At 34.3% G+C, this 27,975-nt stretch overlaps 5 protein-coding genes across 5 annotated transcripts; 3 read left to right on the top strand and 2 right to left on the bottom strand.

Moving 5' to 3' along the window:
- Window positions 1–3,562: 3,562 nt before the first annotated feature.
- On the bottom strand, window positions 3,563–6,297 carry LOC133870531 (putative expansin-B2). The gene is made up of 4 exons (XM_062307691.1): window positions 6,132–6,297; window positions 5,918–6,030; window positions 5,037–5,224; window positions 3,563–3,884 (listed from the first exon to the last, which is right to left on the bottom strand). Exons 1-4 carry the CDS (start codon window positions 6,295–6,297, stop codon window positions 3,563–3,565), a joined length of 789 nt encoding a protein of 262 aa, XP_062163675.1.
- A 5,346-nt stretch (window positions 6,298–11,643) lies between these two features.
- On the bottom strand, window positions 11,644–14,657 carry LOC133871968 (putative expansin-B2). The gene is made up of 4 exons (XM_062309461.1): window positions 14,455–14,657; window positions 14,255–14,367; window positions 13,308–13,501; window positions 11,644–12,072 (listed from the first exon to the last, which is right to left on the bottom strand). Exons 1-4 carry the CDS (start codon window positions 14,633–14,635, stop codon window positions 11,736–11,738), a joined length of 825 nt encoding a protein of 274 aa, XP_062165445.1. The 5' UTR covers window positions 14,636–14,657; the 3' UTR covers window positions 11,644–11,735.
- Window positions 14,658–16,654: 1,997 nt separating this feature from the next.
- Window positions 16,655–18,774, top strand: LOC133870530 (uncharacterized). The gene is made up of 2 exons (XM_062307690.1): window positions 16,655–16,669; window positions 17,632–18,774. The coding sequence occupies exons 1-2, from the start codon at window positions 16,655–16,657 to the stop codon at window positions 18,772–18,774; spliced, it is 1,158 nt and encodes a 385-aa protein (XP_062163674.1).
- A 1,088-nt stretch (window positions 18,775–19,862) lies between these two features.
- Window positions 19,863–22,361, top strand: LOC133870233 (hexose carrier protein HEX6-like). Its single transcript, XM_062307319.1, has 3 exons — window positions 19,863–20,039; window positions 20,613–20,935; window positions 21,064–22,361. Exons 1-3 carry the CDS (start codon window positions 19,907–19,909, stop codon window positions 22,138–22,140), a joined length of 1,533 nt encoding a protein of 510 aa, XP_062163303.1. The 5' UTR covers window positions 19,863–19,906; the 3' UTR covers window positions 22,141–22,361.
- Window positions 22,362–25,131: 2,770 nt separating this feature from the next.
- LOC133871245 (WAT1-related protein At4g30420-like) lies at window positions 25,132–27,975 on the top strand. Its single transcript, XM_062308642.1, has 7 exons — window positions 25,132–25,448; window positions 25,572–25,640; window positions 25,751–25,867; window positions 26,763–26,994; window positions 27,097–27,255; window positions 27,451–27,602; window positions 27,733–27,975. Exons 1-7 carry the CDS (start codon window positions 25,270–25,272, stop codon window positions 27,944–27,946), a joined length of 1,122 nt encoding a protein of 373 aa, XP_062164626.1. The 5' UTR covers window positions 25,132–25,269; the 3' UTR covers window positions 27,947–27,975.

Genomic DNA, 27,975 nt, shown 5'->3' with positions numbered 1-27,975 from the left:
AATTACTCAATTAACTTATTTATTGTATATATAAAGTAAAAGTCGTGATTTTATTTTATTTTTTTTCTGTAAAATTCGTACTAATTATTAGTTAATTAATTTTTTTTTATTTTAGTTAATTAGATAAATTAACTCAAATCTTAAACAATTTTATCTCAAGTCTATATGATTGTCTTATAATACTATATATATATATATATATATATATATATATATATATTCATTAAACACATATATACTTACACACAAACCCACTCATATACACACACACATATATTAATATTAAGACTCACAATTACAATAATTCAAGGTATATCTATTATATTAGAAAGAGAAATCATTTTTATCTTTTTGAATACTTAAGATGTTCTCATTACAAAAGTTAAAATAATATTAAAAAATAGTAAAAATAAAGTTATACGAGCTTAATATAAGTATTTTTTGTAGTGATTTAATTGATTTTCACTTAAATGCTTTGTTACGTGCTTGATTTCTCAATCGCATATCAGGATAAAATCGAGTAGGTTCTTAGAAGGGACCTAGGTCTCTTTCAAATATAAGTTTGGAATATAATTTATTTGAATAAATTTATTAATATTTAACGGCCTTTAAATCAATTTTTTCAATAAGATAAATGACACCTAATTGATGATTAAACTTACTTATTCAAGTCATAGAATGACAAAACTAGATGAAAACACTCAAATTAACCCTTATTAATTGAAAACCTATTATTCTAACTCCACTATTAAACCTATCATACCCTAAATTCATCAATAACATTCCGTCCCCCATTTGAATGGACCTTAACCATACACACTGTTGAGGTGGCCATCCGTAGCCCAATTCAATTCTATAATCATTTGCTCAAATTAAGGAACCAATGATTTTCTTCATTTATATATAGCTCCATATGATCCATTAGTTGCTCTATATAAATGGTGTGGACGTGAATCCTTTGTAAAATGATAAATTTGGGTAAATTCATCGAGGGAACTTAAATGTGTGTTTTGATTCAGAATAGAATTCTTATTCTATTCGAGTATTTTCTAAAATCTGCCTACCCGCAAAAAAAACCCGAATTTCACACGAATTTAATCTCAAGTCAAGACTGACACTCTGATTTCAGTGATTTGATGACCGGGACCCATGCGCGGACAAGTTGTCTCCAAAAATGCGTGGGTCCCACATTTAATTAATAAAGTAATTAAAATTTAAATCAACAAAAAAAAATTAATTAATTTTTTTTTTTAAAAAAAAAAGCAAAGGGGTGGCCGTGCGCCACCCTCGGCCACCTCTGGGGTGGCGCGCAACTACCCCTTTGCTTCTTTTTTTTTTTATTATTTATTTATTTTTAATTTTATTGATTTTTTTTAAAGTTTATTTATTGATTTTTTAATTAAACAATCAATATTTAAATCAATATATAATAAATTATTATTATTTAAATCATTATTTCATACAACTTTTCACAATACCAATCATTATACACAACTTTTCAAACCTCTAATCATTTCATTCCATTACAAAATAATATTTTTCAATGTAAAAAATCAACACTCAAATACATTTATTTGTCTCGAAATCCACAAAGAGAATAAAAATTTAATTATGATTTCAAAAATTCAACACCGAAACACATCTAAGCCTCTTTCAAACGTAAATTTTGAATATACTTTTATGAATACCTTTATTAAAATTCAAAGGTCTTTAAATACATGACACCTAATTGATGATAAAACTTAATTAAATATTAGGGTTAAATACAATTCACCTCCCCCCCGCCCGGGAAGTTGTCAGCCATTTTCAATTTGGCTACCAAAGTTTAAAAATTTGCAATGTACCACTCAAAAGTTTAAAAAAATTTCAATTCAGGCATTCCGTATGGTTTGACCGTCAAACCAGAAGGAATTCTGACCACGTGCATGTCACGTGACTTTTTTTTAAGCAAATTTATTCGTTTTACCCTCATTCCAAATTTTGACCAGGTGCGGGGGGTTGCCGTGTACCACCTCCAGGGACTGGGAGTGGTTTCCCAACCGGCAGCCACCCTTTAGTATTTTCTTTCCTTTTTTTTTTTAAGAAACAAATCTTTTTCTTTTATTTATTTTTTTTAGATTTTAGATTTTTGTTATTTTTAATAGACACGTGTCGGCTTCCTATTGGGTGTAACGTGGCACCCCTAAATGGCAAAACGATATCGTTTTGGAATGAGGGTAAAATAGACAAATTTGTTTAAAAAAATTCACTTGACAAGCATGTGGTCAAAATTCCGTCTGGTTTGACTGTCAAACTAGATAGAATGCCTGAATTGAATTTTTTGAAACTTTGGAAGAGTACATTGCAAAATTTTAAATTTTGGTAGACAAATTGAAAATGTCTGACAATTTCGGGAGGGGGGAGGGAGAGGTGAATTGTATTTAACCCTAAATCTTATATATAATGACAAAAGTAATATGAAAACACTCAAACTAATATAATCCTTATGAATTGAAATCCAATTCTAACTCGATTACTAAACCTATCTTACACTAGATCCATATGTAACATGATTACATTTGTGATTCACTTTTTATTTATTTATTTATTAAATTGGGATCCCTTAAATTTTTTACCCAAATTGAGTGTGGGCCTCTTTGGATAGGTGGGACTTGCACTTGTCATCTCTCACGTGCGCAATTTGGGCTGGAAATTTCCAAGGATCCTCATCCTTTATCATATGGTATACTCGATGTTTTCTTTAGAACTATTTAAAATTAATCCATTATAGTAATAAGATAAAATCAATTCGAGTAATTCTAGGAATATCACAAAATTGAAATAATTTTATTATGAATTAATGTAATATATGTTTAATTGTCTTTAGCCTTTAGGTGTGACACATGCACGTCTGATCCGTGACAACTCATCACAATATTTTGTTACCAATTTGTGGTAGAACTTAATTAATTAAATACCACAAAAACCAAACTATTCATTTAAATAAGGAAGAGCTTGTGTTATATTTCACATATGCTATTTTTTAATACAGCATCACACAACTACTTCTCTCAAAAGGATTGAGGCTAGCATACATTTTTTATTAACTAAGAAAGAACGATATCTAACCTCATTTTTATTAAAAAAAAAAAAAATACTAAGGGACAAAGTTTTCTTTCAAACTGTGCTGAAATAATTTTTTCAAATCCAAACTATTATATTGACATGTGTCCAAAATGCATGTGATTCTCATATGTTCTATTATACATGTGACAATCACATGTATTTTGAACAGATTTTAGTTTAACATATTGAATTCAAAGAAATATTTCTAACTCAGTTTAATGAAAAACTTTACGTAATGTTAAGCCCAATCCCACTTTGTGCATCAAGTAATGTTATATTCTACATCCCATCTTACCCTCATCCAACTGAGCTGATGTAACAATATGTATCTGCATGGATATACATTGTCATATCAACTTAATAGAATGAATGTGAAACGAGTGTAGTATGTAACATTTCTCTTGTGCAAAATACATGCTCCTAAGTAGAAGGTGGGCTTTGGACGACTTGTCATTCATTAGTAATTAACCAAGGATTTATACGTTGCACCAGGCTGCCACCCATCTTGAATCACATCTTTTGCTACAAGGGTTTGGCCCGATTCGGAGGTCAAGCGAATGGAGAGCGGAGCTTGTAGTTTTGACCCGGCATCTAGCTTCCAAACTGCTCCCCACGATTGCTGCAAGGCGCGCCAATTGTCGGACCCCTCCTCCTTTAGATCAACACCATCAAGATCTCCATCTCCATCTTCATATTCAACCACCACAGCAAAGTAGTAAGGGTTTGACCCTTGATCCACATGGAATGCTATGGTTTTTCCTGGATAATCACATGCTACACTGCAAAGCATAAAGAGATATTCAGCTAAAATATCTTAGAACATATAAGCCATAATTGATAATCAGATTCTTAAAGGTAGAAATACATCAAATTAAACTAGCTGGAGGAAAATGTAACATGTGAGCTAGGTTTCTAAATCAAGTGTTTAAAATGTTGATAAACTACGTGTAGGGATATGACAATTTATGTTTGTGTATCGAATTCAGGTTGTGTCGAGATATTAATATATAAGACTATATATGTGAACCTTAATCCGGTCAATTTAATTAAATGAGTCAAATCTCTTAACCCTAACCCACTAATTTTGTGTTAGCTAGTTCGCGGGTTGTGTTAACAATTGTCAGTCCTTATATTGTGTTTCGAGTTCAAGTAGTGTTAAGACATGGGTATAAGACTATATAGGTCAACTATAACCCAACATGTTTAATTAAATATGTCAAACTCCTTAACCCCAACCCAATAATTTTGTGTAAAGAATTTAAGAATTATGTTAAAAATTGTGATCGAGCCTTAGAAGAGTTTTGCCCTAAGTGACCTTGTTGGATGCTCATCTTGTTTCCCGCCTTTTGGCTAATATTGGTAATTAAACCTACCTTAATGCAATGAACATGAGTGTGCAAGAACACAACTCAGTGTTAGAGTTTTTTTTTTTTTTTTTTTTTTTTTTTTTTTTTTTTTTTTTGTAAAAAGGTGTAATTAGTTGGAAAGAGTAATCCTTCAACACGCTCGTGTCTCTTAATGATAAATATTTATTAAATTATTAAATCAATCACTTTTTATTATCATAAGTTTTAAAAATAATTTGATGATTTAATATCATATCAAAATAAAAGTCATGAGTTTAAACTTTATTTCTATCATTCACGTCTCATTTCAATTAAATACTTTACATTTGGTTTACCTCGTATCAACATTTTCATCCAAAAAAGAATAAGAAATTATAGATTTTATAGAACTGTATATAAGGTACGTAGTGAATTTAAAACTGGTACGAAAATTAAAAGGTTATTTGTTTTTAAAACAAAAACAGAAAGAAAAAAAATTATAAGAATAAAAAAAATAAAAAAGAATATATATATATATATATATATATATATATATATATATATATATATATAGATGTTGATAACCAGTATTGGACTAGTGTATACCGTTCATAACTAATTTCCAAGACTCCTGCATCACGAAGTTTGCCTTCTTCACCAGAAAGTGCCAAGGCACCAAATGCAGTCCCGCTGAGATCAAAATGTGCGGATTCTGATGTACAACCGGGGCAAGAATCCGTTATGACCACCCTTACCGGTTTGCCAGAGCAAGATGGGTTTTCTGTGCATTTGACCTGATAATTTTGTATTATATGATCATAACGGTTGAAACACCACAAACAATATTAGTAATTAATAAAAATAAGACACAACTTTTTTTTAGAAGCTTTAGAAGTTTAAAATTATTGTAGAAATAATAGAATAATTGCATAAGTCAACCATGTAAAAGTCCATGGGTCTTACTCACTCTCAAAAGACGCATTGAGAGAGGAGTATTATTCATGGCATATAAAGTGTCCATGTCATGTATATCTTGACGACGTGGGATATTTTAACACGCCCTCTCACATGTGGCAACTTTTGGTCAAACATGTGTTCAACATTGAGAGAGAAAGGTCGATCTCAAGCTGCAGCTTAGAATTAGGGTTATACATGTGAAAAGTTTATGGGCCCATTGACACTTTCAAAAGACGTCTTAAGAGAGGAGGGGATACCATGACTTATAAAGTGTCATGGTGAATGAAATCTTAGCGATGTGTGACACTTTAACATGTCCCCTCACGCGTAGCAACTAATAGTCAAACATGTGGACAACAACGGGAAGGAAACGCCCATTATTGCAAGAAACCTGTGGCTCTGATACCATGCGAAAAGTCTATGGGCCCATTGACACTCTAAAAAGACGCCTTAAGAGAGGAGGAGACACCATAACTTATAAATGGCCTAGGTGAAAGAAATTTTAACGATGTGTGACACTTTAACTATACCTGATAACATGCTCCACATTGTTTGCCTGAGTTGTATAGAGATGGGCCTACTGCCGTAATCATGGAAGAGAATGGAGATTGTGATACCGTACTGCCGTACCCACAGGACCCTCCTGCATAATATATATTTTATATACTATATATTAGCAAACACTAATACAAAAAAGTCTCTCTCTCTCTCTCTCTCTCTCTCTCTCTCTTTGTGCAATATTACCATCGCTTCCAGCACCATCAGGGCTGCCATACCAGGTAGCTCCAGCAGAAGACCAATCGGATGTAATTGTTGACGAGTTTAGTTGTTTTGGATTGAAGCAAAAACACAGCTTAAAGAAGAAAAAGAAAGCAAGTACAGAATAAAGGGATAAGCCAACTTTGGCCATGGATACTGTCAAGTTTGCTGTGACGAAAGTGATGAAAGAACAGACAAGGAGGGAAGAGACGAGAAGCTAGAACATAAATGAAGAAGATAATTCTTTTCTGTAAATTGATTAATACAATATTATTGTTCCTATATTTATACATATCGAAATACAAGAGAACTAGCTATCGAAGAGTAACAGAATTGAAAACAGAAAAGGTAACTAATCTATCCGGTCAACATCTAACATAACTAACTCTCTAGCTTATAACTAACATTAACTGGTATAACTTGAAACGTGGAGAGTGTAGATAAGACCCAACTAAATTCTCTCCTGAATTAGATGACAATCAATCTCCTTATCTTTTGTTCTTTCATAAAAAACCGGATTAGCAGCAATGTGTAAAGCAGTTTTGTTATCACAAAAAAAAAAAAGAAGAAGAAGTTGAAATATCAGAATCAGAAATAGAATTGAGGATGAAAGAGCATCAATCTAGATTGGAATGAAATAGATTGGATGCATATGGAACACCTACCCGGGCAAGTAAGCTTGTAACACCTCTCCAAAATTAGATAATTATATTTAGTAAACTTGGAAAGTTACTGGCAATGCCTCCCGGTACAATTAACCGGTAATTGACTAGAGGAATCACCCTAACACTTATCAATGTAAAATGGCATGCGGAAATGAAAATTTTAATGTAAGATTTTATTTTTTTGTTACTGATTATGTGCTAACTCCCATTATTGTAAATAAAATTTAATATTATTATTTAAAATTATGGTTTTGAGGGTATTACATTCTTTCATCATTATAAAAATTTCGTCCTCGAAATTTCAGTTTTAAAAATTTAATTTTGTAGAGGAAAATGTCATAACTTAATTTAAAGCATTCAACTTGCAAAAACAACAAGAAATACCACATGTCATGAGTTGCCACCCTATGCATGGTGAAAATAAAATTAAACAAACCACACTAACTATTAATGTTTTGCAAAGCAAATAAAACACAAAGTAAGAGAAACAGGTGAAATGAAATAAGAACGGTAAAACTGCCCACTACTGTGCCCCTCCTCCATCTTGGAATAGGATGTGGTCTATCAAAAGGTCATCTATGTCTAGTGGTGGGTTGCCTCTATCTCGGACAATGGAGTTGTAGATCTTAAGGATCTTCTCCAAGTCCGTCCTGTTGGTGTTTCGAGCCGTGACCGCCCTATCCCTACTCCATCGTGAATGTCATGGAGAGTCGTCCCACCTTTAGGAGTAGGGCCACTATCTCCTGCCCATGCCAGGTCATCATCTCCAGGAGTCGGGTGATCATCGCCGAGCCGTTCGAGCCATCAGAGGAAGCTTGGGTTGGCGTGGCACCGTCTGATGGGCGTGCTTCTGCTACTTGTTGATCAGCTGGTGAAGATGCCTGAGCTAGCGTGATCGCTATTGGCTTTCGGAGGTGTACTGTGCTGATGCTGAAGAATCTGCTAGTGATGTACAACGTTAAAACAGAATAATTTTTGTAAATATTTACCTACCTCAAATGGTCATCCAAAGGCTTGGTCATCTCAAACTCCCGCTACTGCGAAACATACTCTAATATTAAACATAATACCATGGACGTCCTAATCCATGCACGTAAAAATTCTAAATATGATCTTAGCACTCTAACCCATGCATCTTTAAAATCCTAATCAACCATTTTTGGCCATTATCGAACGTTCGGTATCGGATTCGAGCGTTCGATCCACATAAGGGTCAAACGTTCGGTCAAGTACGACGAACGTTCGAGAGTTAACAAAATGCATGAAAACTCAAAACTCAAACCATTTTGCTTTAGAACCAAGGTTCAAAATAACTTAAATTAAACATGTTAAATCATGCCAACATGAAGTTTTATAAAAAATAAGCATAAACTCCTAGTTTCTTAGAAAATGTTCATTTTTTTAAGAGAGATGAATTATGAACAGATCATGTTACGTTTAAGGTTCATTACAACACATTATTAGGATACTAACAACATGAAAAAGAGTTTTAGGTTCAAAGTTTACCTCAAATGAAGCTGATCGACACCAACATCACCTATTTCCTCTTTAAAATCTCTCTCACTCAAGAAATAAGGTAGGAATGATGGTTGTTTATATAGGTGAGGGTTGAAGAGATAAGATTGAATGAGGTGGATAGTAGGTTAAAATTGCTTTTCAGATAATATCGAACATTTGGTGTACGAGTTTGAACGTTCGATGTACTGTTTAAGAAAGGAAAATGGGTCAACATCGAACGTTCGTTATACTATTCTGAACACATGTAGAAGTAGTCCATATCAAACGTTCGGTGAAAATCTTTGAACGATTGGGTAGGGTCCATGTTGAACGTTCGAAGGATGGGTAGAACGTTCGATTAGGGTTTATTTATTTATTAATTATTAATTTGACCTTTTTTTTTTTGGTAAGTTAATAAGGTAAGTATATGTGTAAGAAGATTTTGGTTGCTGATTACGTGTTAACTAAGAGAGGGAGAGAGAGAGAACCGAGTTTCTATTTTGTTTGTGTGTTGGGGTTTAGGCTTTGAGATGGGGTTTTAGATAGGACTATTCTAACTAGGGAATTATATGACATAATTTTATGGTTTCGTATAAAGACTTCAAGAAGGTTTTCAAGGGATCGACTGCGATAATAGGACGGTACGCATCGGTGAGAACCGAGGTAAGCGAGTTATCTTGTGCTAATATTTTATAAAAATTGACTCGGTGCATTTCATGCTTCGCTTTTAAAGAAAACCCGGGATTACCTTTTTAGCATTTCGAAAAGTATGTGATACTCTTATGCATGATACATGTGACATGAATTCCTTTTTATAACTGTTAACTCGAATATATATGAAATGTTTATTGGACTACTTGATAATATAAGAATGTGTTGTGATGTTACTTATGAGAAAATGTGAAAATGATTTATAAATGTGGTCACTAGTACCGTGTGTGCGTATGTGTGTTTTTTTTTTTTTAACATTAAAGGCAATGTAACACACCTTGGAATGTAGTGTGGCCTCACCGGCCATTAGTCCTAAATAAAGGGGGCTAGGCTGACATGGTTTCGTAGAAAGTGGTTGAGTAGATCAATCCATGTCGAAAGGTGATGTGCAGGACAAGCACAACCTTACTGTGGGGGTTAAACAGAGTTAGAGATAATTATATAATAACAAGCATTGCTTTGTAGATGTGGTACTACAAGATAATTACTAGTTAATTGTTTTGGAAGGACTGCTAGTAACTCTTCAAGTTAAGTAAAGCAATTACTTAATTTTAGGGGCGTTATAGTAGATGACACAAGTAGTTGAAAGAAAAGCAAGGAATGACCTTACTTTGTAGATGGCATAAGTAGCGACAAACAAAGTAAGGACATGAACAAATGTTTATATAAAGCTATTGCGTATGATATATGCCTGCAAAAAGAATGATTTTAAAAATAATACTTTTATCTGCATAATAAACTGTTCACAGTCACACAGTAGTAACAGTTTACTTGCTTACTAAGTCTTGGACTTACCCCATGTTTTTCTCCACCTAAGAAACATTTCCGTGTTTTATAGAGGAGGTAGCTAGGGTTGAGTATACCGGATCTTGAAATCGATGTGGCTGTTCAATGTAAGGTTACTAGTCAGGCTATGACTTGAGGATCCATTGTAGGACTTCGAGGGCTAGCTGCTTATGGTATTTAGTATATTTTGGATGCCACTTCAGATTTGGTGATTCGAGATGTATTTGTATTTTTAAGTTTAGGATAGATAATTTTTGTGGTGACATGTGTTAATTAATGGCTAAGTTATATGGAGACTTTTAGTAATGCTCTGATTGTAATGATAAATGTTTATAGAAAGAAAGTAAATTCACGGACTTTCGCTGTTAATTATCTTTTTTTGAGGAATAGAGATCCCCGAAGACCTATTTATTTGGTAAATAGGTCTATCTGGGAGGCTAATACTGGGCTTTCACAATGGCCGTGTTGTTGCTGGTGGTGAGAATTGTTCTCGGCTGGTTTTGCTTTATAGAAAATGGTTGGTTTAGTCTCTGGAGGTTTATTTTGGTTCTTGCAGAGATGTTTTGATAGTGGTTGTGAGTTGGTCTTTTTCTTTTGCTGATATGGGTAGGTTGTTGCTCTGGATTTGAAGATTGCATAATTGTGGTAGAGTGCTGGTTTTTAATTTTCGGTGCCGCTCGATCTGGTGCTAAAGCTGATGCCGAACAGAATATATATTATTTTGCAGGCTAATCAACAAGCAGTTTGCAAGGAAGAAAACAGGAAAATTACCCCAAAAACAGAGACAAACTCTGAATTCGATAAAATTATCAATAATCAACAACTATTCGAAAACGCCCACAAGCCGGGCTCATCTAGCTGAAAATTCGGTCTTTAGCATAATTTTATCAAAAATAGCAAAATCCTGAAAACCCTAATAAAACGAAATACGGAATAAAATAAGCAGTCTGCCAAAAATCTGGCCCAAATCGGGCTTAGAATCACCTCCTAAACAATAAACGAAAAATTACTATAAATTGTAAAAAATATCTAAAATTAGGGTTTTGGAAAGGAAAACAGCGGATTTTGGGCTCGAAACAAGACGCACCGAGCGTAGCTGGGTGGCCAAGACGTGTGCGCCGAAGAGAGCTTTTCGAATTGGGGTCATATGCACGAATCAGATACTTATAGCAAAGTTATGACCAAAATACTGCAGCGCACCCATAAATTGCCCCAATTAGGTCAAATTACGATTTCTTGTTAATTTTGTGTTGATCTGCCTGCTCCAGGTAATTCAACGCCATCAATGTGCTTCTGACAGCTCAGCATTGTCTGACTCGGATCCCCCTGCATCGAAAGCTTAATTTCTTTTGAAGTCTTTGTCTTATAGGATTGTAAAGTTGTATATCTGTTGCTTCTTTCTCGGATTTGCTATTGTTTTGCTTCTTTTTTGTATAGGAGAATGCTTTAGGCTAAATCTCATAAGATTGGGATTTGTCTATATAGCTTTGTATAGTTGTTGTACGTTGTTATAAGTAGCTTTGAAGCAACTTGAGTTCTAGCAGGTTCTGCTGGAGGATTTTTGTAATATTTAATTTTGTTGTTATAAAAATAATAATAATAATAAAAAAAAAACAATCCTTAAACTTAATTGCCCATTCCCACGTTGTGCAAAATACACGCTCCTAATTAAGTCATAAGTAGAAGCTATAGGTTTTGGACGACTTGCTGTTCATAGGTAATTGACAAAGGATCTATATATATATATATATATATTAAATCACTACTTATTTTAAAACTTTAATCTGACAGGAAATGATAGACTAAATAATTTAAATTAATAGTCTAAAATTCTCCTTAATGTGTAGCTTCAAACAACAAATGAAACCTAATACATGAAATTTTTAATTGAAATAAAAGTGAATGGCGAATAGAAGATTCGAACTCCTGTTCATAGGTAATTAACCAAGGATCTATAGGTTGCACCAGGCTGCCACCCATCTGGAATCACATCTTTTGCCACAAGGGTCTGGCTCGAGTATTGGGAGGTCAAGCGAATCGAGAGTGGAGGTTGTAATCTTGACCCAGCGTCCAGCTTCCAAACTGCACCCCATGATTGTTGCATGGCACGCCATTTGTCGGAGCCTGTTGAACTGGACTCCTTCAGATCAACACTAGCAAGATCTCCGTCTCCCTCTTCATATTCAACCACCATAGCAAAGTAGAAAGGATTTGACCCTAGATCCACATGAAATGCTATGGTTTTTCCTGAATAATCACATGCCGTACTGCAAAGCATAAAGAGATATTTAGCTAGATCTTAGAATATATAAGCCATTCGTATCAGATAATTCTTAAAAGTAGAAAACTAGAATACATCAAATTAAATTAGGAGGAAAATGATCAGCTACATGCATGGAATGATATTAGAGGAGCTTTGCCCTAAGTAATTAACTTGTTGGATGCTTATCTGGTTTCCCATCCTTTGGCCAATTTTGGTAAACCCCTTAATGCAATGAACATGAGCATGTGGGAACACAACTCAAGGTTAGAGGTTTTTGAAAAAATGGTGTTATATAGTTGGAAGGTTATTACCACTTTAAAAATGATGTGCGATAAGAGATGAATAATTGAGTCTTTTTGTTTTATTTAGATTATTAGTATTTAATTTATATTTTATTAATTTTTAAGAGTTAAGGGTGTTATTTTGTAATTTAATAATGGGTTTTGCCCAAATCAATTAGGGTTAGGTTTTAATCAATTTAGTAATAATGAGCATGGGCCAAAGTCAATCAAATTAAGTTTAGGCTGGGTTTGTTAGTGGGTCTATTTAAATGTGTTTTTGTACTCTAATAAAGGCATAATTGATGAATAATTAAATAGATTTTGTTTGAGATGTGATGCTTCTTTTTCTCTTTTCTTCTTGGGTAGTGAGACTCCACCAAACTCCCATTCTTTTTGAATTATGCGATTCAATCCGTTTGTCAATATATAATCTTTTCCCTCTACCTGTTCTTTTTCTCTTAAATTATGTCTGACGTCACAATTCCTCGAACGACTCGTGTCTCTTAATGTTAAAATATTTATTAAATTATTAAATAAATAATTTTTTATTAGCATAAGTTTTTAGAATAAGTGATAATTTAACATGGTATTAAAGTAAAATCTTAATTCCAAACTTTATTTCCGTCGTTTATAGTGTTTCTACCGAGAAGAAATCCAAAAGAGAATAAGAAATTAAAGATGTGATAGAAGTGTGTCTAAGGTAGTGTCGGTACGTTTAAATGATAAACATATATAACCACTATAATTTACTACTCAAAGAGCTAGCATTGTACTTCCAAATTTATAACCTATTCATTACACAAGGTATACTTAGACTATTAAAGTTCAAATTGAAAACTGGCACGAAAATTAAAAGGTTATTTGTTCAAAAAATAAAAATAAATAAATAAAGAAGATAATTATAAGAATAGAATATATACATATTGATAATCAGTGTAGTTAGTATATATATATATACCGTGCAAAAAGAATTTCCAAGACTCCTGCGTCACGAAGTTTGTCTTCTTCACCAGAAAGTGCCATGGCACCAAATGCAGTCCCACTGAGATCAAAATGTGCGGATCCCGACGCACAAGGACCACCGGGGCAAAAATCCGTTATGACCACTCTTACCGGTTTGCCGGAACAAGATGGGTGTTTGGTGCATTTGACCTGATAATTTTGTATTATATAATCAGAACATACGGTCCAAATTAAACAGCATAAACGACTCAATAGAAAGAAGACACGACTTTTTTGAGAACTTTTAAAATGCTATAGTTATTGAGGAAATAATAGAAGAAGAATTGCGTAAGTCAACTGGAAATTTGAAGTATGTAGACTTTTGAAAAGGCAAATATATTTGCTTTTGCCAAAAACTATATATGGATAAAGAAAAAAAGAAAAGAAAAGAAGACTATGAAGCTGCATCTTAGAATTAGAAGTAGTTAGGGAGAACTTCACTTATAACCTTTGATATTTCATCACTTTTGCATAAAGGTACACAAATTTTAAAAAGTGTCAATTTAGGGTATCCGTCATTCATTTTTTTTTTTTTCAATTTAAATCATTAGTTAGAATTTTTCGTTAAATTCTATCAAAATTCTCAAAATACCCATGTGTTTATTTTTTTAAAAAAACTCATAAAAAATTTCAAAGATTCAGGTATATGTATTTTTGCAAATTCCGTTAAATTCTGACTAACACCTAAATCTTAGATTTTTTTTTTTTAAACTATAAAAAAATGAGAGTTATTTTGAAAATTTTAACGGGATTTAACGAAAAATTATAACGGATGGTTTAAATTGAAAAAAATTAAAAGATGAATACTTTAAATTGACACTTTTTAAAGTTTAAGTACCTTTTTATTAAAATGATAAAAGATGAAGAGATATAAATGAAGTTTTTCCTTAAAGTTATATATACCTGATAACAGGCTCCACATTCTTTGCCGGAGTCGTATAAAGATGGGCCTATTCCCGTAACCATGGAAGAGAGTGGAGGTAGTGATACCGTATTGCCGTACCCACAAGCCCCTCCTGCATAATATATATTTTATATACCATATATTAGCAAACACTAATACAAAAAGTCTCTCTCTCTCTCTCTGTGCGCAATAATATTACCATCGCTTCCAGCACCATCAGGGCTGCCATACCAGGTAGCTCCAGCAGAAGACCAATGGGTTGTAATTGTTGACAAGTTGAGGTGTTTTGGATTGAAGCAAAAACACAGCTTAAAGCAGAAAAAGAAAGCTAGTATAGAAGAAAGGGATAAGCCTAGAAAGGATACGTGAACTCTGGCCATGGATACTCTCACTAAAGCACTACTAGCTAGTTCGTAGTTACTTGGATTATGACTGTTGGTAAGAGCCAGTATTTATAGAGGATCGAAAAGCATGTGCTCCCAATCCTCCTTCAATATTCTCTTTTGTTTGTTATTATAATTTCAGTCTTTTAGCTAGCTAGCTAGTTTGGGTCCTAACCACACGGTAGAATTCATCTGACATAAATTACAGCAGGTCGAATGAAACAATTAATGCTGCTCCGAATGACTGTGTTGGCTGTAAAATCATGGAGCTACAACCATTGATGCATGTCAAGGACGAAAGAGCTTAATATATTCGTTCACCTTTATTTACTGAGTTGATGTACTTGTCATTTATCATCAACCATTTGGATTTAGGCTCATGCTTTGTATATATATCTTGAAACAATAATGTTTTACTCAAATATTATTGCAAACTTGTCCAAGGATTCCAATTAAACTTAACGACAAAATGTTGGCTGTTTTTCTCTCGTTGGTGCATGTGTGTGTTCACGTTTGCTGCTCAATATAAAACAACAGAGAAAATGGAAATCTGAAGAGCCGAACCAGCGGTCCCAAAAGATAAAACTGACCCAAGGTAATTCAACACAGCCATTAAATTTGCTTCTCGACTGTTTTCGCCTGGCTTGGATAAGGCACCTATCACTCAGTCATATTATCCAATAGAAATTTTTCTTTGTCGGTACGTAGAGTACTTGGGTCCCGGCCGGTCGGCTAATCTTTGATTATATTTAAAAGTTTCCACGGATCCTGCCGTTAATGGTGGCCGGTTATTGATCGTTAATCACTTGCTGATCGAATGGCTATAATTGCATATATGATAAGGATCCCCTCCTCAATCACTGATTTTTTGCCCATGAGGTTGATCGATGGGATTGATATTATATTATTGCTAATTGCGCATATCGTATGCTTCTAGCTAGCTAGGGTTTCTTTTGGCCGGTTGACATATTTCAACCGTAATGAGCATATTGATGCTTTGGTTTTTGGAATTATTCAGATAAACACTAGCGTTAAGAAGAAATGAGGAAATCTTGTTGAGAATGAAATCCCACCCACCGAATCTATCATGATATTAAGCTTAATTACTTATATTTATTTAGGGTTAGACAATTTTTAATACGATCTGCGAATGTGATATGAATTCAATACGAAATTAAGGAATTAAGGAGGGAAGAGTCTCACCCGTTAATTAAATGGGTTGGTTTAAGGTTGATCTATATATATAGTCTTATACCGATATGTCTCAATACAACTTGAGCTCGACATAATGAATGAGAGCAATTTTTGACAATACCTGTGAACCCGACACGAACTCAATATAAAATTAGAGGGTTAGGATTGAGGGCTTTGACACGTTTAACTAAATGAATTGAGTTAGAACTGACCTATATAGTCTTATACTTATACTTTAACAAGACCCGAACCTAATATCCGAATACAATTAAATTGACACCCAACCTATATTTCTTGAGCATGGCCAATAGATCTTTTGCAGATAATCATACTTTTTCTGTAACTAACTCGTGCTAATTAAACTTTTACAAAGGCAATAATAATAATTAAAGCAAATAACTACTATGCAGTCAAAAATAACTTATTTAAAAAACATTTTCTATGTTATCCAGACTAAAAACGTACGCTTTCTATGTTGAGAAACTGAAGGCCAGTTGTGTCTACATAGCCAATCGATCTTGTTTTCATGCACATAAATGTAAGGAAAATGTTTAGGGTATTATACAACTCTCTTACAAATTCAGGTGAGTCTACATTTGATAGAAATTAATGAGTACTAGCTACAAGGAATATTGTTACGTGAAAGTTATAGATTGACCTGGTAATTAGTGTCCCGTGGATTCTCATGTTAATTAGTTTGTAAACATTATGAAAATTACTGTTAAAAGTTTCACATTGTCAATGTATATTTTGGTTGTGGATTTTATAAGTCTTGAGCAAACCTCTTCCCTTAAGGTGCCTTTTGTGGAAGAGTAAGGTTCAATGGGCTTTAACATGGTATCAGAGCCAGTTTCTTCCAATTGTTAGGCTTTCTCCCTTTCCCTCGTTGGGCTTTCCCCCCGTTCTGTCCACGTGTGTTTGGCCAATAATGCCACACGTGAGGGGGCGTCTTAAAATGTCCTACATGGGTTAATTTACATTCATTTGACTTCTTTATAAGCTATAGTGTTCTCTCATATCTCAAGACGTCTTTGAGAGTGAATTGAGCCCATGGACTTTAACAATTACCATGTGCTAGTCCGTATTTTTATGGTTGATATGAGAAGTGTTACAAAATTTTGTGGTAATACAGTGCCCCTAGCACTATAAATATAAACATAATATATAAAACAAGAGTAATGCTACAATTTATATTAATTTATCACATTCATTAAAGTGGTTGACATTGTATGTTGATAAATTGCTACCAAGAGCTAAGCTTCATCAAAGAATCACAACTTAACTAGAAATCAAACTCATCCATGAAATCCAACAACAAAGACACACCTATCAAATCCATAAAACCAACTCCAAGGATACCCATTCGATAATCCTCAACAAAGTCCCCTAAAAAGTAATCTCCATATAACACCCAAACAAACTTTCATCCTCATTTAACACAATCTTTAGATTATAAATATCAACAACTCATTCATCAAAATCACCAACCCAAAACCATGGATTCCACTAAAAACAACATTGTGGAAGTCTAACCACAAATTCAACAACCTATTTTAACACATTAAACACAATTCCAGCATTACTAAAACCGAAATCCCAAGATAAAAACACCATTAGGTCCAACCTTCTATAACAACTAATCACAACTTTAATATCACATTAAAGCCCCAATTGGTTAAACCAATCCCAACAACAATACATCCAAATATCATTTGAACAGAATATCAACAACAAAGCCCCAATTGAGACCTCTTCTTTATGACATATTTGACTCCCTATCTGCTAATGCAATTATCCAGTTGCCTATCTCACAGGATGTCACTTCAAGTTATCTATGGATTCCATCTTGCTTAGGCCGCTTCACAACCAACTCGGCATATTTGGCAATTCTACATAATGATTTCACTGGTAAAGCCATTCTTTCCCCATCTCCTTTCTGGAAAGATATCTGGAAATTACAGCTCACTGATCGCCTTCGGCTTTTTTTGTGGAAAATAGCTTGGGATATTCTCCCCACTACAGTGCGATTACAATCTATTATTCCGGATTATCGCCCTGGTTTTCTTTGCCCACTTTGTAAGTCGGGCCCAGACTCTCTCAGGCATCTTTTTTTTCATTGTCATTTTGCAAGGGTTGTTTGGCGTCTTTCACCTTGGCCGCTTGATTCTACAACATTGGATTCATCCAATTTACGGGATTGGATCCAAATTATCCTAACCCCTGGGGCAACTCTGAATATTCCGATTGTAGATCACCATCGCTTTCAGGTTTTTGCAACTGTTGCGTGTGACCTGCTTTGGTTTCATCATAACAAAGCTCTCCACGATAAGAACTTCTTTGATGCTCGTACCGTTGCAAATCTCATTACCTCTACTTTTCACCAACATTGCGATGCTTGGTTGCACCAGATTGATCCCGTTCCAGAAAAATGGATCCGGCCCCCATTACATTGGTTTAAGATTAATTTTGATACTGCAATTCGCGACTCATTCTCAAGCCAAGCTGCTATTTGTAGAAACCATAATGGGCACTTGATCAAGTTCGCTTCCCAAATTCAGTCCAAATGCTCCCCTAATAAAGGTGAGGCTTTAGCTGCTCAACTTGCCGTCTCTTTGGCATCCTCACTCCACCTCAACAGGTTTATCCTCGAAGGTGATTCTCAAGTCGTTATCCTTACTCTTCAAGATCCAACAATTGTTCAGGATTGGCGTATCGCTGACATCATTACCCATACATTAGACTGTATTTCTCCTGGCACTACATGGTCATCGCGGAAAGTCAATAAAAGTACAAAGTTCGGTGCTCATTATGTGGCACATTGGGCCGCAGCTAGATTTAATTCTAGCTGCATTACCACCTCCTCTGGTTTTCATCTACCTCATGTTCCTTTTGTCAGTGGCACTGATCCTACGAGCACTGTTGCTCTCCTTTTAAATCCTTAGTTGTTATTTGTTTGTAACGTATCTATATATATATATATAAAAAAAAAAAAAAAAAAAAAGTGAAAGGCAAAGTGAAAATTTGTCATAAAAAAAAAAAATATGTCATGTCAATTGGTATAACATTGGTGTAATAATGAGTGTGAGGATCAGTAAGATCATTCATGACACAAACATAACGAATTAGATAGTCATATCATATTTTGTTTTAGAAGTGGCCAATAAGAATTTGGGCTGCAGAGCATATCTGCATCTTCTGGATTTGATCTAGGAAAGACTTTGGGCTGTACCAGACTTGGCCCCTTAATTCTGCCTTCTTTCGTGTGTGTGTGTATATGTGAATCCAGGTCCAATTAACTAGATAACATAAAGATGGACTCCGGGCGGCTCTACCATAGAAAAAATTAGACGGTTGCTTAAGCCCCTAATTAATCTAATAAGGCCCTAATTAATGAATATTAATAAGATATATATATATTAAAAAAAAAACTCTTTTAAGGCTTAATTATAGTTAAAATTATTTAATTAATGCCCCTAAGTAATTAAAAATGCATTAATATTATTTAATTTTCTAACGTTCAATTTTTAAAATAAGTCTTAAAAAATTGATAGTATTAAATAAGAGAGTCAAATAATATTAAAAGCATTCTTAAATAAAATTTATTTTTCAACTTTAAACATTCTATTCTTAAAAAATGATAGAGAAAATAAAAAATAATAGTAATATTTAATTACGTTGTGGGTAGACATTTTTGAGCATTGTAATAAGCATGGAACAACTAAAATTTCAATAAGAATTTAAAGGGATAACAATAAATTTTAATCTTTAAAGTGTCAATTGAAACAACAGAAATTTTACGTCCCAAAAAGTAAGAAAATAATTTTTAAATAAAATTTCACTCGAACTTGTCGCAGCCTTAAGCCTCATAATGTATCTAACCCAGCTCTTTTCGATGAACATAGAAAAAAGAGATATTTTGTTTTGACTTCCCGACACTGGTAAGACTAAATGTGAGGATACCAGTCAAACAAGACTGCGGTTTTTGTATATATGCTCAACCCAAAAACTCGGATCTCTTTCTATCTCGTTTGTGTGGAGTAGTAGTACTGTGTTCTTGTTTGGAAGAAGCAAGCTATGGCAGTTGGGTTAGCCATAACAAGTACTGCAGGCGGGCAATATAATGGGAAGATCACCCGCTTTGTCGTCCTATCTTGTATGGTTGCTGCCACGGGAGGCCTTATCTTTGGCTACGACATTGGAGTTTCAGGTCCCTTCTTACTAACCCTCTTCACTTTTATACTTTCATTAGGACAAAAGGGAAAGATATGCTGATCTGTAATAGCTTGCTGCATGTTGTTGAAGACGATCTTAATTACTGGTTTGGTTTCTGTTATAATTCGCCATCAATATCACTGCCCGAGACTATCAATTATTGGTATTAATTAGCAAGCAACATGTCCAATATTAGACCACACAGATATATATACAGATATATATATATATATCTGGTTAAGATTGCATTTATTAATCTATATATGTTGAACTCTTAGGATAGTATCATACTACCACACTCCGCAGTTGATGTTTACGGCTGTCCACTCTATCGATATTGATCCGATAGTAGTCATTTCTATATCGGGAGCTCCACTTACCTGTCAATATTCAATAAATTAACATTATGTCCGTACAAACTTTAAGTAGAACTCACCTTAAAAGTTTTTATTTATATATGACTAAAAATATTGCACCTAACACTCAACATGGTAACACACACCAGCTACATTAAGTTTAATTTCCAATTAACAATTTTACTCACATATATATGTTAACGACTATGAAGGTGGAGTGACCTCTATGGCGCCATTTCTGAAGAAGTTCTTCCCAGAGGTGTACACTAAGATGAAAGAAGACACCAAGATTAGCAACTACTGCAAATTTGATAGCCAACTTCTGACCTCCTTCACATCCTCACTCTATATCGCTGGCCTCGTTGCTTCCTTATTCGCCTCATCTGTCACTAGAGCCTTTGGGCGCAAGCCATCAATTCTTGTAGGAGGCGCTGCATTCCTTGCTGGTGCAGCCCTTAATGGTGCAGCTTTTAATGTGTACATGCTTATATTTGGTCGCATTTTTCTTGGAATTGGTGTTGGTTTTGCCAACCAGGTATAGTAAGTTACTCATTCTTTTCGTTTGTGGAACTAATTCTCGAGTACTTCATCTATGGAATATCTTTGAATTGGATTATATATAGCAAAAAACTTTCTTCCAAAATATCTGCTTGTTTTTTGCAGTCAGTCCCTTTGTATCTCTCAGAAATGGCACCACCAAACTACAGAGGAGCAACAAACATTGGCTTCCAACTCTGCGTTGGCATAGGTGTCCTATCAGCTAACCTCATCAACTTTGGTACGGAGAAGATCAAAGGAGGTTGGGGCTGGCGAATCTCCCTAGCCATGGCTGCAGTCCCAGCCTCAGTCCTTACAATTGGTGCACTATTTCTCCCGGAGACACCCAACAGCCTAATCCAGAACAGCAAAGACCATGAAAAGGCCAAGCTAATGCTTCAACGTATCCGAGGCACCAATGACGTCCATAAAGAACTCGACGATCTCATCAGAGCAAGTGATATATCAAAATCCATTAAACACCCATTCAAGAAAATCATAGAGAAAAAGTATAGGCCTCAACTGGTTATGGCAATAGCAATTCCATTTTTCCAACAAGTAACTGGAATAAACGTCATCTCCTTCTATGCTCCAGTAATTTTTCGAACAATTGGCTTCGGGGAAAGCGCATCACTTTTGTCCTCGTTCATAGTCGCTGGGGTTTTGGGTACTTGCGCAACCTTCATATCCATGCTTCTAGTGGATAAACTTGGCCGAAGAAAATTGTTCACAATTGGGGGGATTCAGATGTTTCTCTCACAAGTCATGGTCGGTGGACTGATGGCTGCTCAGCTTGGAGATTATGGCGGGATGAGCAAAGGGTATGCAAGTTTGGTCATATTTTTTATATGTATGTATGTGACCGGGTTTGCGTGGTCTTGGGGGCCGCTGGGATGGTTGGTTCCAAGCGAGATTTTTCCGCTGGAAATTCGATCAGCAGGGCAAAGTATTACAGTGGCAGTCAACTTTCTCTTTACTTTCATGGTTGCCCAAACTTTTCTTACTATGCTTTGCCACTTCAAATATGGGATTTTCTTCTTTTTTGGGGGATGGGTGGTAGTGATGACCGTTTTTGTGTTCTTGTTGTTGCCGGAGACTAAGAATACGCCCATAGAGCAGATGGATAGAGTGTGGAGGGAGCATTGGTTTTGGAAGAGAATTGTTGGGGAATTGAATGAAGATAGAAAGATGGAAGTACCATGATATATGCATGGTTGCTTATCTTATACATGCATATCCATAATTTGTACCATCTTCCCCTGAGAGTATTATATGATATAACACAAATGACTCTCCTGCTGAAATGAACTATACTGCAAGTCTGCAACTGAAATTGGCTCATGAACCTGAGCAGTACTGCCAATTTATGTGGTATGTGCTACAAATTTTACTGCACTTTGATAATAAACTGACTTGACTGCTAACTTCTTTTATATTATGAATCACATATCTCTCTACCTCTCATGAATTTGGCAAGCATATCACAAATCTTCTAATTTGTACTCTTTTTTATTCTAAGCAAAACAGGGAAAGGGTAGGGGGCAAATAACAAGAGTTTAAAGCAGAGTACAAATTACAAGATTTAGGTACAAAACCAAAGAAGCTATGCGAGGGAGCCCATTTTGGCTGCAATATGGGCTCCTTCTATTGGCCTTTCTGCTGATTTTTGAAGCTTTCCAAGAGAGGAGAGTTAAGCTGCTATTCTTTCTACTAGGCTGGCATGTTCCATTGATTCCAAGCCCTTATCATATATATATATATATAAAAGCCGAGTTAGCATAATGTGTCGGTTGCACCCACGTTCGAACGAGAGTACGATCGCGACATTCCATATACAATAGATGTTTTAAAAGAAACAAAATCCCTAAGACTGGCAAGATTCCCCAATTGAATTTCCGTCCAAATTTGTTCCAATTTCATCATGAATAGTTTCCTTATTAGATTAGAATTTGTTGATTTTGTTGAGTCTTTTCAACTTTAAATGATTTTTTTTTTTAATTTTATTTTGTTTTGTTTCATTCTTCGGCAGTTTTCTTACTTCAGGAGATTTTTCATCTTTAGATTGCTAATTTGCTAGCATTAGTTAGATTTTCAATAATTGAGAAATTGCCAATGTTTAGATTGATTCTAGCAATTAGTTTCTTTAATTTTTGAAGCCCTGTTTTTATTATTATAAAAAATAGGCCCTGATTGTATTGAAGGATCAAGTTTTTGGAGAATGAATTATTGAATCTACAAATTATCGAGTTCATTTTCCTTTTGAAAGCTTTTTTTTTTTTAATTTTTTTTTTTTTTTAAGCACCGTCTTTATGTGCTTCAACTGCTTCATAATTTTTTTTTTAAACAAAATTAATAAAAAATATATTTATTTTTTTTTTTTTTTTTTTTTTTTTTTTTTTTTTTTTTTCAGTTTTGTCCTCTCAAATCTAAAATTTTAGTTATGCCCCTACTTTGTACCATTAAGTCAAGAGATATGACACATTGTCATCTCAAGACATAACTTCTGATCACTTTTGCTCACGTGATTAATTTTGTTTTTTACTTTTACTTTTTTTTTAAAAAAAAAATTTTAAGAAAAAAAAAACCTTCAAGGTAGCTAGTTGACCACCTTAATCATCACATAGACAAAGTGGTCAAGAGTTGTGTTTTGAAGTGACAAAAGATCAAATTTCTTAAATCACAGAAGCCATCAGTGTAATTTTATATATTTCATTGATACAACTTTCTTGGACATTATGATAAAAGGAAAAAAAAGAAAAAAAAAAAGATGCGAAAGTATAAAACTATCATCACAAGCATTAAAATTCATTCAAATTATTTATTCTGAGGTGGATCCAGACTATATATATATATATATATATATATATATAATATTAAATATTATAGTTGTGATTATTAAAACACGATGCGTAGGTGGCCGTGTCAGCAAAAATTAATTTTCCAAATAAAAAAGTTATTTCAATAAAGCCATGAATGGAAAGCACAGTCGATCCTAGTCAGCCCATATGGTTTGGTGGGCATTTGTTATTCTTCTTCAGCAGATGGGATCACATGAACACCCTGGCTTAGCTTTTCATGTATTATAAATATTTATTTTTACCTCAGCTCTCTCTCTATATATATATTAATTAAGATCACCCATCTTTAATTATGAGGAAAGCTCCAAAACCCATTACTCATTAATTAATGCCAACTAATTTAATTAGCTAGCTAGGTAATTGTAATTGACAACGTACGCTTTTGTGAGCTGTGACTTGAGCATCTCCTTAATGTATAAACCAATAATGCCCACATGGGAATGAATCAATGTCTCCCCGTATGATACAATCAAATGCTATATTAAAATTGAATATGTTACGATTTTAGGTATTTTATATAGGTTAAGTGTATAAGTTTTTGAGTATCGGTCCAGCTTCTTCTTACAAGCTGATTTTTAAGGGTGAGTTGTACTTGGAGTTTGTTTCAAACAACAGTTTATCAAGTACGTGATCGAATGAGTTGCAGATTTGTGGACGAGCTACAAACGTGGCGACCTATATGCTGGTTTTACGCAGTATATGACGATCATGGGTCCAACTATTTCTTCTAAGAGTCCGTTTGGTCTTGTGATTTCGCAGGCGAAAAGTGAGATTTTAAACCTAATTGCGGAAAGTGTATCGTTTAAGAGTACATTTTTTTTTTTTTTTCCTTTAAAAAAATTGCAGTTTGAAAACGTAGAGAAATTCGCGTTTTCAAATTGCAGACAAGGGAATGCGTTTTTTAAAAACATACAATTTTAAAGGTTAAACTGCGATTTGAAAGGGCAACAAATTGAAAACATACAAAAATTAATATGGGTTTTGAAAAGGCAGGCACGAGGGTGCATTTTTAAAAACATTCAATTTTAAAAGTTAAATTATAATTTTATTAAATACTTAACTACATTTTTAAAGCTTGTATTTTAAAATTGCAAATTCAAACGGAAAAAAAATCAAAAGAAAAGAAAGTAAAATATTGAGACTTAACTGCCAGAAGGTGTAGGATATTCAAGAATGGCTTGAGTTGTACATAGTTGGCCTTCACATCTATCGTTTTCTAGTTTCTAAAGAAACCAGCTTTATTTCTATTTTTAAAATCAGTACTTATCACCACTCTTTTTTTCTACAGCATACTTCTCAGATTAATTCACATAAATATGCACTTGTCATAATTAATCCTGTTTTTCCAAGGAAAGTGTTCGTCACAACTCACCAACTCACCAACTCACCAACTCACATCCTTTATATATGTAGAGCTTTTATCACTCTATGTAAATACAAAGCAGCCTCTGTGTGTGTGTGTGTGTCACAAGCTATGGGTGGTTCAGATGATTACAAGCCTGCAATAGCAATGGTGGGCTTGCAATTTTCTTACGCAATTGTTAGTCTTTCCACTAGAGTTGCCCTACTGCAAGGAATGAGTCCCAGGGTTTTTGTAGTTTACAGGCAGGCCACAGCAACTTTGGTTATAACACCAGTAGCTTATTTCTCAAGGTACTTCTTGTATTGACAAAACTCTTCACCCTCTCTCTCTCTCTCTCTCTCTCTCACACACACACACACATGCTAACATGCATATATATATATATATATACATAACTTAGTCTTTTGTTGCAGGAGAAACTCCAGTAGATGTTCTTTGGGTTTGGGGGGCTTCTCTTGGATATTTTTGGCCGCTCTTATTGGGTAGATTTCTATCGGTATTTGTCTTCTTAAGTTATATATATATATATATTGTTGAATGATGAAACCTTCTAATTAGATTTTCTTTTCTTTTTTATTTGAATCTACCGCAGTGTAGCAATCAATCAGAACATTTATTTTGAGGGTCTGTACTTGGCATCATCATCGATAGCAAGTGCAATGGGCAATCTTGTTCCCGCAGTCACCTTTGTAATTGCATCTATTATTGGGTAACTATATATATATATAAACTCAGTAATTGTGTAATTTGTTCAAATGACTTTACTCCACCATTTTTTTCTTTTATTATTGATTTTAATTTGTTCCACTTCACTTGCTCATTCATGCATGCCCAAAATCAATTGATTTTTTTTTATTACTGAATACATTCTTTCTTTTCTTTTCTTTTCTTTTTTTTTTTTTTTTTTTTTTTTTTTTTTTTTTTTTAAATATTAAAATCTAAAAGTACTCTTTCCGCAATCATAAAAGTATGGTTGTCAAATTTTGACATGACCCATGAATTTGACATGAACCAAATACAAAATTAGTGGGTACCTATGCTTAGAACTCGACACGCGACATTTAGAGCTAGCAATTTTTTCTTGACCCTCGCGCTAACCCGACACTCAATACAAAATTAGCATGTTAGGATCGACCGCTTAGTTAAATATGTCGGATTATGGTTGACCTATATATGGTCTTATATTCAAACATCAACACGACCTGAACCTGATACACGAATAAGAATTGCTACCTATAGTATTAAAGTATTGAGTAAATGATTAAATTTACATTTTCTTATCCGCTTAAGTTTTTGGGATTAGTGGTGATTTAACATGATATCAGAGCCAAATGTCTTGAGTTTGAACCTTGACTCCGTTATTTAATTACCTCACTTTTCAATTAAATATTCCACGTGTTGGACTTTATTTATTAAAAATGGAGTTTTAGCCCACACGTGAAGAGAAGTATTAAAGTATTGATTAAATACTTAAATTTAAATATTCCTATCAACTTAAACTTTTGAGATTAGTGATGATTTAACACTTAGTACGACAGAAGGTAGGTCATATTATTTGTTTCTGAAGTTTTGACATGCATATTTATGTTTCTTGATTTGATTAGATTTGAGAAGCTTGAGTTTGGAAGCGTGAGAAGTATTGCCAAGATAGTAGGGACAATCTTGTGTGTCAGCGGAGCAGTGTCCATGGCATTGCTTAGGGGCCCAAAGCTACTCAATGCTGAATTAACGTTGCCGGCAAATGCTGTGTTTGGTTCGGGAGGTGAGAATTGGTTGCTGGGTTGTCTATTTCTCTTTGGAAGCTGTTGTTGCTGGTCGTTATGGCTGATTTTGCAGGTATATATACATATCTAGCTAGCTAGCTCTAAAATTCTCTTCAATGAGATAACATTGGATCAGTACTAAAGCTAAATATATACTCAATTAATTATTTGACAGGTTCCAGCTTCAGCAAGCTGTCCTGACCTCGTAACTTTATCGGCATGGATGTGCTTCTTGGCCACATTGCAATCAGCAATACTAACACTTTTTACAGAGCGAGAGCCAGAAGCATGGAATATACATTCAAGTCTTGAACTTGCTTGTTGTTTATTTTCGGTACGTAGTAATTAGTTTTCGAATGAAGATGATTCATTTTGAATTCTCGACCCTATGTTTAACGTCGTTTAGCAAGCGACGTAATAGAAACATCGAGAACCAAATAACGTCGCCTTTTTTTTTAAAAAAAAAATAAATTTGGGTAGTACTAATTAATCTTAATAGTTGAAATTGGAATATTATGTGATCGAGTAGGGAATTATAGGATCTGGGCTTTCGTTCTTCGTTCAAGCATGGTGCATATCAAGAAGGGGTCCACTCTTTTCTGCAATGTTCAATCCTCTATGCACAGTTATTGTGACCATATTGGCTGCTATATTTCTTCATGAGGAGATCTATACCGGAAGGTGAGCTTAATTTTGAAAACTTTGGATTTTCTTTTCCCTTCATCGATCTTCTTGGCAATTTAATGTCTTTTTCGTGTGAATTACTTTTGGAGATAACACTAAGATATATCCTGCATGGATGGCTTTTCAGCTTGATAGGTGCCATTGGTGTGATTGCTGGTTTATATGTTGTGCTATGGGGTAAAGCCAAAGACCTTGTAGAAATCAATATTGAAGAGAAGACAAAGCTCCAAAATGATGAGGCGAGGAATATTGTGAAGATCTTGATCGATGATTCTTCAAAGAAAACAAGTTGTAAAATTGATTTGGAGGAACCCCTTTTGTCCCATAAATCATCAAATTAATGGTGTTTGCGCACCTTGAATTGAACATA

This window comes from Alnus glutinosa, chromosome 6 (genome assembly GCF_958979055.1).
Source record: "Alnus glutinosa chromosome 6, dhAlnGlut1.1, whole genome shotgun sequence".
NCBI lineage: Eukaryota > Viridiplantae > Streptophyta > Magnoliopsida > Fagales > Betulaceae > Alnus > Alnus glutinosa.
Note: the sequence above shows the minus strand (reverse complement) of the source record. Positions and strands in the feature narration are given on the sequence as shown.